The sequence below is a fragment of the Marmota flaviventris genome, chromosome 17 (genome assembly GCF_047511675.1).
Source record: "Marmota flaviventris isolate mMarFla1 chromosome 17, mMarFla1.hap1, whole genome shotgun sequence".
In the NCBI taxonomy this organism is placed as follows: domain Eukaryota; kingdom Metazoa; phylum Chordata; class Mammalia; order Rodentia; family Sciuridae; genus Marmota; species Marmota flaviventris.
In genome coordinates, this window is record NC_092514.1 from 52,768,305 (window position 1) to 52,779,435 (window position 11,131).

Below are 11,131 nucleotides of genomic sequence, written 5' to 3' on the forward strand. Positions count from 1 at the left end.
TAAGCTGCTAGAGAGAAGCTCAGAGTCCAAGGGACCACCTGAGAATTGGGCCAGTTGTTAAGTGGAGGGTTGGGGGTGGCAGTGGAAAGACCTGGTGTCAGTCTTGCCCTGGCAATTCTGTTCAGCGGGTGGAGATCTAACCCTTGGATGCGGGGGGGGGGGGGGGGGGGAGGTCCCAAGAGGGCTTAATAATGGTGGGAAAGAAGCTGGGGGGCAGCCAAAGTATTTGCTCCATTGTTGGTGAGCTGGAAGGCCTTGAAGAAAATTCACTTCAATAAGCTTGCATTTCCACCTCCAGGATGTGATGAAATAAGATCGGAGTTGAGAAACAGTAATGACCAATAATATCTTAAATTTCCACATCACAATTTACAGGTTTTTTTTTAATTTTTTTATTGTTCGTTGTTCAAAACATTACAAATTTCTTGATATATCATATTTCACACTTTGATTCAAGTGGGTCACAATTTACAGTTTATAAAACACTTTCATAAACCTCAGCTCATTTGATCCTCAGGACAGTGAAGGGGCGACAACGCGGCTATTACTAATTATCTCTAGTTTTCTGAACGTGGCTCAGAATTTAGGCTACACGTGTAGGATGCCCGGATCTAAAGTGACAAGAGCCCTGACCCACCGCTTTGTAAAGAGCCCTGCTCCTCTAAGCCAGGCCTTGAACGCTCTGGAGGAGTCCGCTCGAGTTGCTGACGCTACGTAGCAGCTAGAGGGCGCCAAGGCTCCACTTGCTTCTTGGTGTTAGGACCCAGCAGAAGCCGGGCTGCAGACCCGTAGAAAGACTATTCGATGGGCCCCGCCGGCGCCCCTCCTCCTTCCCCGCCCACCTGTCTATCTTCACGCAGTGCAGCCAATTGGTGACCTCCACATCCTTATACGTCATCATCACACGCCCGGGTATCTCCCAAGCCACCCCGGTGAGCTCCGGGTTGCAGTTGTCTTCGGAATTGCCTGGTCAAAAGAATCTCTTTAGCGAGGCGTTAACCTTGCGAATTCCTACTCCCCTGACCACCAGGAATGGAGCCAAGGTCTCAGCGTCGCTCTTCTTTCCTAGAAGGCGGTTGCTGGGTTCTAAGGAATTTCCCTCTCGGCAGCCCTGAGCTGGCAATTCTGGAGGTGACTTCTGGGGCCTAGTGAGAGGCGGTCGCATGCAGCTCCTATGAGGCCCCTGCCGCCGGTCGGCGATGTCCGCCTGGAGTTGTCGCCTCCGCCGCCGGTGCCGTTACCGGCTGTGAGCGGGTCTGTGGTCGGCTCGTCCGGGCGTCTCATGGCCGCTAGCAAATCTCTGGTGCCCGACCGGCTGCGCCTGCCGCTCTGCTTCCTTGGTGTCTTTGTCTGCTATTTCTACTATGGGATCCTGCAGGAAAAGATGTGAGCGGACCCCCGGGGAGGGAACGCAGACATTCCCCCTCACCCAGTCCTCTCTGCCCAGCCTGCGTTCCAGTTCTCAGACTTTCATTTTCTGGCCATGGGCTTTCCTCTTGTTCTTCCGCCTGGCTCTGGCCCTCCTAGTATTCCGCTACGTATGTATCCCCAGCTGAGCCACCCGCTAATTCCAAAACACCAGAGTTGGCCTCTGGATTTTCGGTACCTGGTTAATTTTCTTCCTTTAGTGTTTTTGCTCTTGCTGGTTTCAAGAACCTGGAACTGCTGGGCGTGGTGGTGCTCGCCTGTAAGCCCAGCGGCTGGGGAGGCTAAGGCTGGAAAATCCCAAGTTCAAAGCCAGTCTCAGCAACTTAGCGAGACTGTCTCAAAATAAAATAACAACAACAATAACAAAAAACCTGGAACTTCTACCCCAGAGCAGGTTTCCTTGACCTGAACCAGCTGCTCTTTGAAACTCCCAGATGCTTGCACCCAGCCTGTTCTTTTGCTCTCGGCTTTGCTGTCTAGCGCAAATACTTCTGCCTGGGGTACTTCGTTTCACTGTCAAATTTTACTTGTGTTCTTTATCTCTCTCCTTTATGGATATTATTTCCTTCGACTGTGGGATACTGAGGTGCCTATTGTCTCGATCCAATAAAATCAACCCCTTTTGTAAATGAGCCCAGTGATCCTCACAGACATTTTCTCCCTACATCCAAAGAGGAAAGATAACTCCAAAGCCTTCAGTGGCTCTGGACACACTAGATGAAATTTAATGAAGTATACTAATTTCCCCCTTTGTTTTCTCATGCATTGTATTTTTAGAACAAGAGGAAAATATGGGGAGGGAGCCAAACAGGAGACGTTCACCTTTGCCTTAACCCTAGTCTTCATCCAGTGTGTGATCAATGCTGTGTTTGCCAAGATCTGTGAGTACCTAAATAGTAAATTGTTGAATGTCCCCCACCTCCTGCCACCCTGGGCATTAGGCATTGATTCACCTTAAAGTTTTACTTTTTCAAACTCCACCCACTTTAGTTATCACACAACCTCTCTGCAGTCTGTAAAACTAATAATTTTGAAATGAGATTAAATATTATTTCCTTACATAGCCCAACTTTTGAGTTAGAAATATGCAAAAAGTGGATCTTTTGTGTTCTAAATCCCTATTGAGAATACTTAAAAACTTTTTTTCCTTTGTGTGTCATCTTCAAACATGTTTTGAACTTTTTTTGTTTCCAGGAGACTAGCAGCAGGGCTAAGTCCTCTCTTGAATGGAATGAGATCCCCATCTCCACCCAACATGTCATCTTGTGTTAGGATCAGGTGGAATTGGGGAGTTGAATAATTTTCAGCGATTCCTCAGTCTAAGAAAATAGAAATAGTTTGGCAGATTCCTTTCATGCAGCTTCAACTTTTGCTTAGTGGTCCATCCTAGCCCCACCAGGTTTCTCTTGTATGTTTTTTTTTCTTCTTCTTCTCCCAGTGATCCAGTTTTTTGACACTGCCAGGGTGGATCGTACTCGGAGCTGGCTCTATGCTGCCTGTTCTTTGTCCTATTTGGGTGCTATGGTCTCCAGCAACTCAGCACTACAGTTTGTCAACTATCCAACTCAGGTGAAACTTCAGGGTGGGATGAGTGTTGGCTCAGAATTGTTTGAAAAGAACTGAGGAGGCTTCTGTCATGTCTGTGACTTAAATAAAAAGAAACAGCCTTGGGAAACAGTATTTGAGAAATTCAGAGTATAAAACCTGGAGCTAGGGTATAGTGGTGGGTTGGGCAATGACAGGGCTGCTTTCTGAGGCTAATGTGCCCCATGTAAGCCCTTTGCTTACTTAATGTGACATGCAGTATGGTTCCTGGCATGTCATAAATGCTCAGAAATTATTTGCTGAATTTAATTTCAGGTCCTTGGTAAATCCTGCAAGCCAATCCCAGGTAAGCAGAAGAAGATGATCTCCATCTTCTGTCCTCACTTTTCCTGGAATAAGCTCACTTTTCCTCTGCCAGAGAGATCTGTGTCTCTCTGGATTTCATCATACCTTTCTCCAAAGAGTTTCCTTCAGTCCTTCTCCCTGCCCATCTAGGCATCTTTGCCATTTCCTGTGGTGTGTACCGGCTGGTAAACCTCAGTGCAAGCTGGAGACTAGCCTAGTCAGCTTCACGTGGTCAGTCATTTTGGTGTCCATGTGTTTACATTATTATTACATATCCTAAGTCCCATTTTGCTCATCAGTTTCTTTTTCTCAACCCCTCATCTTTCCCCACTGTTTCCCACTCATGCTGCATTTCTTCCCATAACTTTCACCTTTGTCCTCTACCTTTTCTCCGCCTTATACTCTACTCAAGCTTGTTGCTCAGTCATCTTTATCTAGGTGCCAGCTTGGCACCCCTCCTCTCATTTTCTTTAGGACTTCTTTCTCAGACATTCTTTTCTTCCTGAGTCTTTTCTTGGCTCCTGGGAGGAGGGTAACCGGGGTAATTGATGCCTGTGAGTACCTGAATTTTCCACTCTGTTTTTTTCCCTGTAGTCATGCTCCTTGGGGTGACCCTCTTGAAGAAGAAGTACCCATTGGCCAAGTACCTGTGTGTGTTGCTAATTGTGGCTGGAGTGGCCCTTTTCATGTACAAACCCAAGAAAGTAGTTGGGATGGAAGAACACACAATCGGCTATGGAGAATTACTCCTGGTATGCAGTCCTGGGGAGGGCAGACTTTTCTGGCAAAGTTAACCAGAGGACAGCCCTACTTTGGAGACAGAAGGCTAGTTACATGTCTTGAGAAAGGTTGTGGTACTCCTTGCCCTCCATTTTTGGGCTCTGCTGAACCCATGATGGGAAGCCTGAAATATTTAACTACAGCTTCTGGGGAACAGTTAACTCTGAGGTTTGTGTCTAGATCATAATGTGAGGTCATGGAGACCTGAGAAAAAAGGAATAATGTAGCTCTTACTGTGAACTTCCAAGCAGTGTGGAGGCCAGGGTTAAAAATAATACACTGGGAGCTATTGCTTATGTGTTAGGGACCATTCCAAATCTTTTACATATTAATTGATTTTTACAACAATCTCCTAACACAGGTAATATTTTACAGATAGTGAAACCTAGGCTTGTTGTCCATGCTATTTAAATGGTGGAGTTAGGATTCCAAACCAGGCAGTCTGACCACAGAATCCATTATTTGAAGCACTGTACTTCAAGCTAGGAAACTAACCTGATGGGATTAGATTTCTCCAGTTTTAATGAAAGCTCTACTCTATTATAGTTCCATTCTACAGCTCAGTTAGCCTGTCAATTCAGTGCCTGGGGGACGGATATCATCTCTGCCCACCTTCTACCCAGGACCAAATGACATCAGTGTTCCTAGGTCTCTGTCCTGGGGTAGTGGCTTTTTGAGGAGCCCTGAGGATAGGAATCCTGTGTCCTGAATTAGGGAGAGGACTTGGTGGTTGCATTGCAGGTTGCTCCCTTTCTTTCCCAGCTATTGTCTCTGACCTTGGATGGACTGACAGGTGTTTCCCAGGACCACATGCGGGCTCATTACCAAACAGGCTCCAACCACATGATGTTGAACATCAACCTTTGGTCGACATTGCTTCTAGGAGCTGGTAAGGAGCAGTTCTGCTATTCTTTCCATGTATCACCAGAGGGCAGACTGCACTTGTCCAGTTGATCCTATCTCTGCTGCCAGTTGCTTACTTTGTGCAGACCAGTGCTTGGTTCCAAGATGCCCTTCTGTCTAAACCCTGAGAAACCTTCCTGGAATGACCTGCACTAGCAGGATTTGCTTACTACCTGTCACTAATGCAACAGGGGGTCTCTCTGTGTGTCAGATATCATGGGAAGACACACATTGTAAAACACATGGAAGTACCTGGGAACTTTCCCTCTTAGAGGCAAACAAGATATTGGAATGGTGTTCATAGGAAACAAACAGGTATACACTGAAAGCAGTTCAAATGTGAGTGCATTTTTCTCCCCTGGTACTGGGGATTGAACCCCAGGGAAACTCTACCACTGGACTATATCCCCAGCCCTTTTTATATTTTTAAACAGGGTCTCACTGAGTTTCCCTGGCTTATATTTTGCTTTGAAATGATTGTTTCCTAATTTTTCAAATCTGGGCACCTGTAGAAAGTATTTTTTGTGTAGCACATCAGGTTAATGGAGGAGGCTAGAGGTGGCTGGAGGTGACTAATGCAAGGAGCTTCTTTGAGTGAGAGGTATATGGGTCACTATCTCTCTCCACAGCACCCAAGGATCTTTGCTGCCTCCAATCACTGGAGTGGAAGTAACTCCTTAACTTTCAAGCCTTTCTCACCAAATCAAGTCTTTAGTTAGTTTTTCTAATCAGAAAACAAAACAAAAACATGAGAAAGATGCATGACAGGCAATATAAAGGCACTCCATGTAGTTTTCCATACTTATCCTCCTTCATAGTACTGGAGCAGACCATGCATAGGTGTGTGTGCCACATAAGATGTGCCATTTATCTTTCACTGTTTCTTCTTAGGAATCCTGTTCACTGGGGAGCTCTGGGAGTTCTTGAGCTTTGCTGAAAGGTACCCAATCATCATCTATAATATCCTGCTCTTTGGCCTGACTAGTGCCTTGGGTCAGGTGAGTTCTTGAGAGGGGATATCTTGGCTTCCTTGTGGTAGTGGCTGGTTCCTTGGGAAAGACTGGCCTGGCTGAGATAAGAAATGTCAAGATTAGCCCTGATGTCTGTTACTTTAGACCTAATGGTAAGATACCTAAGAATCAACCTGAGCCACCTTTCTCTCATTCTCTAGAGCTTCATCTTCATGACAGTTGTGTATTTTGGTCCCCTGACCTGCTCAATCATCACAACAACTCGGAAGTTCTTCACTATTTTGGCCTCTGTGATCCTCTTTGCCAACCCCATTAGCCTCATGCAGTGGGTAGGCACTGTGCTTGTGTTCCTGGGTAAGTTCCATCCAGAGAAGACACCTCTCTTGGCTACACAGAGGGGCGATGACAGAGCTCTTTATGTTTTTTCCCCTAAAATATATTTATGTATTTGAAAATTTAGCTGTTTTAGAGAAAACTTTCTCAAAAGAGAAAAGGAAGCATTATTTCTAATGTATTCTTCTTAGTGTGCTGTTCTTCAGTGGTCTCCTTCCACTGACTTGATTTACCCAGATCCTGAGCAAGACAAAATTATGCTATTCCCTACTAACTTGTGATGACATAGATGAACTGAGAAAACTATCTTAGACATTCTGACTCAACTTTCTTTCAGTCTTGCTATATGTACACACACACACACACACAAATATGAACATGTGAACATGCATGCGTGCACACACACATATTTGTCATTACCAGTATCTTGGTCATTTTTTTTTGTTTGTTTGGTGCTATTCTGTTGTCTCTGAGAAAGTTATGTAGAACCAGTGTTCTGAAATTCAGTTTATTTAAAGTCCCCTTTTGGAGAACCAAGACTAACTCCCCAAAATCATTGGTAGGTTTTGTGTCTCCCCATGAAGCTAAGTCCATTTTCTCCTTTCCATAGGTCTTGGTCTTGATGCCAAGTTTGGGAAGGGAGCAAAGAAGACAACCCACTAGGAAGAGAGAGACTACCTCCACTCCAAGAATACTTAAGTTATTATCTCCAACAGTGACATCTCCTGGGAAAATGGACTTAGTAGTGATAAGGAACTGGGTTCCAGATTTTGTTTGTTTTTTTTTTTTTTTTTTTAATCAAAGGAAGCAAAATCACATATTCTAAAAAAAGCTCTTGGATTTTCACAAGATGAGTGGGCAGTTTCTGTTCTTGATCAACTGGGGCATAGTCTAGTACAAATAAAAAGAGAAGGAAGAGGCAGGGGTCTGCTCGCATCCCACTCTGCCCCTGGCCGCTCTCTTAGGTGTGGGTGGCATGGTTGTCCAGGTGATTCCCCAAGAGTCTGAGCATGATAAGGTAGAACCTTGAGAGATTGTATGATTGTATGGCTGTGCCAGCAGTCTCTGTTCCTGTGGGCAAAGCTCTGAATATGCTATGACAGGTGGCTGTTTTGTTATAGCTACAGATGTAGGCATCACTTCTTAAGTTTGGGTGGGCAAGCATGTCATGAAAAACCGAAGGTATATTCTCTCCTTATGAAGTACCTCAAGGTTAGGGTTAAATGAACCCAGATTCCCAGAGTTTGCTAGTTTTTCTCTTTTCCCCACTGCCTCTCTCAGCCAAAGCATGACAGAGAGACCCCATGCATGTATCATAAACAGCTTTGGAAAGTCTGTGAATGTACTTTTCCTATTCCCTCCCTCCATCTCTCCGTCTGTTCTCAGTCCACCTGGTCCCCTCCAGGGAGGCTGGATTAATCCCTCCTATTCCCCTGCCCCCCTTCAGCTGCGAAAGCATTGCAGTCCTCTGCCATCCTGGCTGTGCCAAGGTGTCACCATGCCAGCTTCTGCCTGTTGAAAGGGATGCTGGCGGAAGGCATGGTGGCTGAGTCCTGGCACAGAGCCGCTGTAGAGTTTTCTGGGTGGTAATGGGGGGATAAGGCGGAGCATGGAGCAGAGCCACCTGCCCACTGCTGCCTTCAGAGTTGGAAATCACAATCCTCCAAGGACCAAACTTTACACATGAAAGTGCATTTCTACCAGCTGCAACTTTCCCTCCATCTGTTCAACAGCCCCAGCCCCTTGGCTCTCCAGATGGGAGCGCGGCCTCCTTCCTGAGCACTGCCTTGGCACCCCCCCTCCCCCTGACTTTCAAGCCCTGCCTCACTTGCACTGATCTTGCTCCCTAGGGGCCAGGGTTTCACTGCAGCCCTGCCTCCCCAATGGCTCCTTCCCCCATTTTTAACTCTTCCTTGAGAAGTTTTAAGTACATCTGGCTGAACTAACTTCCTTTCTCCACCCTTTCCCCTCTGTTTTTTCATCCTGAAGGTTTCATCATTTGGCTTCTTGCCTGCTAGACTGATAGTTCTTCCAGTGTCTTCTGGAGATTAGTTAGATGGTTAGATCGAGTTACAGGGTCAAGGCTGACAAGCAAGCATCATCCAAGCCTGCTGTTTAAACAAGAGACATCTTCCTAGCTATCAGACTTGGCCCTTCCATCTCTTCCCTCTGCCATTCCCAACTAGCTGTCTCAAAAATGCCTAATACTAATCACCAAGAGCAAGACCGGGTGACAGCAGCTCAGCACCCTGGAGAGATGGCTCACAGGGTAAGCCTGTTCTACCAGTGGTGGCTGGTCCTGTTCTAATGTGTTCACTCAATCTCTTGTCCATTCATCCAACATTTATTTCCTTCTGGATGCCACCCACTGTGAGCATGCTGGGAGTTCAGTTAAGTAGAACTAGTACTTACCCTCTAGGGGGCTCACAGTCTAATTGGGAGATAGGAAAACCGGATCACTGCTTCTCAGAAATGCAGGGATAACAACGAAGGAAGGTGTCCAGGCAAGGTGAGGCTTGACTGGAAAGTGTAGGAAGATGAAAGTAGCAGATGGAGCTTGGCAGCATTGCCAAGCAGGAAAAGGGTTTTCAACTGCCTGACTGCTCCCCCTTTTACCCCTCTGGTCAGTTCCAGTGAGAACACATGGCAGGACAATAGTTTTCATTACTCAACGTGAAGATAATCTGAAAATGTTTTGTAAGCTGCCAGCTTATCCCGGGTGACATACTTACCTGTAGCATCACAGGGACCGAGAGTGCCAGATTTGACTAAAATCGGTACCACTGTAAGCTTGTAACATTAGGGCTGATAAATGTGAAATACCAGACAAGTTCAAACAGAAGCGTTGTTGATCACTAACCCTGGGCGGCCTGATGCCTCAGGTTTCTAAAGATCAAAGGACTTTCATCTGCAGTTAATTCTCAGCTATGTGCAGAAGGGAGGGAACCAGCATGCAAATTTCTCCAAGCCCTGTGTTTTTAGTTTGGGGCACGTTGTACTTATTTCTATTTTGGTCGAAGCATCAGGTCCACCTCCTTTGCTGTTCTTGCACAGGCTCATGGTATAGTGATTTTTCATTTCCTGTTTACCTCAGTCTACAGCAAGGGGAGGGACCCACAAATGTGATTTGGGATACCATCCTAGGATAAGCTATTCTGGAAGTAAACATTAAAAGAAATAAAAATCACATTGTTTTATAAAGGACTTCAATTGGCAGGAATTAAACATTAACTGGATAATCAATGAAATGGGTATTTAGGAATAAATGATGTGTTTTTCCACTGCCCTGTAATACCCTTGTGAAGAGGACTGAGCAAACTTCTGCATTTTTTAGAGATGGAAGAACCTAAAGGAGGGAATATAAGGTGACTTGCAGTAGGTTCCTGGGTATGTCCCTGAGTTGTGTCCTCCAAGGAAGGAAAATAAAGCTCCTCAGAAGCCCTATAGCCTCCACTGTCTGGCTCCACTTGTCAGGGAACAGTTTGCACATTTATGAGTGGAGCTGGTCATTTTCCCCAGATGCCCTGGCAGAGAAATTGTCCCAGGTCTCTGTGGGATCATTCAGCCCTTCCCATCAAAAACCTACCAGCTGTCTTTAGGAACAGTAATCTCATATATTTATAGAGCTCCTGTTTTCCCAAAGCTCTTTAGTACGTGACATTTTATCCTTAGAACACTCCTGGGGAGGGTTAGGCCAGAAGCAGGTCTCTCCATATTTGGAGTAGGAATCCTGAAATCCACCCAAGTGTATCACCTGAAGGTGGCAGGACTCCATGGGAGGGTGGGAATCAGAAGTGAGCCTCCTGTCTGACTTCCCACCACTGGGGGTCAGGAAGCTCTTTAACCCTCATCTAAGCCAGTGGATCCCAGCTGTTTGGGTTCTCTGGAAATTCCCAGTAGAAATTCCAAATAATTTGGTGGTCTGATACAGGTATGCTGGCTTTTTATTTTTTCAAGGACCTTTTTAAAAAGTTAATTACCATTGTAGAGGGCTGGGGATGTGGCTCAAGTGGTAGCGCGCTCGCCTGGCATGCTTGCGGCCTGGGTTCGATCCTCATGCACCACATACAAACAAAGATGTTGTGTCCACCGATACTTGAAAAATAAATATTAAAAAAATTTTTTTTAAAAAATTACCATTGTAGATTAGAAAAGGACATTTTAACTAAAAAAAAAATTAGGAAAGGCTTTCTGCCTTCCAAGGTAATTATAATTGAAAACCATATTGCTATTGTAAATTGCAAGTTAAATGCAGAAAATATTCATAAAATATTACTCTGATAATATATTGTAGGGTATATTGTTATGATTATTTGCCTGATACAACTTGGGGTTTGGCAGCTATGTTCCATGGCACAATGCAAAGGAACTACAATATCAGATAAATGTGGAGAACGATAGAAGCAGACTGCGATGAGATTTTTCATGACTTAGAACATTCTGAGAACCCAAAAACATCCCCTGGCATTGGCTCCTGCTGCTTTCCCTCTGTGGGGCCAGGAGGAGAGCAGGCTGTAGAGGCTCCAAGGGCTTTCCAGGAAGGGTTGCAAGGAGACCTGGGCAGCCCTACCAGATATATATCCCCAGCATGCTCACAGTGATCAGACTGTGGCTTTGATCACTCAGCCGAGGGTCCAGACTGTATTCTAAAGGGTAGCCATCTACTGGTGAAAGCCAGTTTCTGACAGGCAGTCCTCAGACTGGGAGCCAGTGGGCTGGGCCTGCCATTGGCATGAAGGATGGGAATGGGAACTGGGAAGGACTTGAATTGAAGAGTGATTCATATAGTACCTTCCGCTTAGCTGAGGCACGAGCCCACAAGGGCT

The 11,131-nt window shown here is 45.6% G+C and overlaps 1 protein-coding gene across 3 annotated transcripts; it reads left to right on the forward strand.

The window, feature by feature from the left end:
* Positions 1–926: 926 nt before the first annotated feature.
* On the forward strand, positions 927–9,509 carry Slc35b1 (solute carrier family 35 member B1). Of its 3 annotated transcripts, none has more exons than XM_027924719.3 (9): positions 927–1,131; positions 2,206–2,309; positions 2,892–2,997; positions 3,289–3,319; positions 3,913–4,070; positions 4,861–4,987; positions 5,893–5,999; positions 6,173–6,326; positions 6,916–9,509. In XM_027924719.3, exons 1-9 carry the CDS (start codon positions 1,033–1,035, stop codon positions 6,966–6,968), a joined length of 939 nt encoding a protein of 312 aa, XP_027780520.1. In that variant the 5' UTR covers positions 927–1,032; the 3' UTR covers positions 6,969–9,509. The 3 variants fall into 3 exon arrangements, with proteins under 3 accessions (XP_027780520.1, XP_027780518.2, XP_027780521.1); XM_027924717.3 differs by lacking the exon at positions 927–1,131 and adding an exon at positions 1,160–1,386 and having other exon boundaries at positions 2,867–2,997; XM_027924720.3 differs by lacking the exon at positions 927–1,131 and adding an exon at positions 1,300–1,386.
* Positions 9,510–11,131: the final 1,622 nt, after the last annotated feature.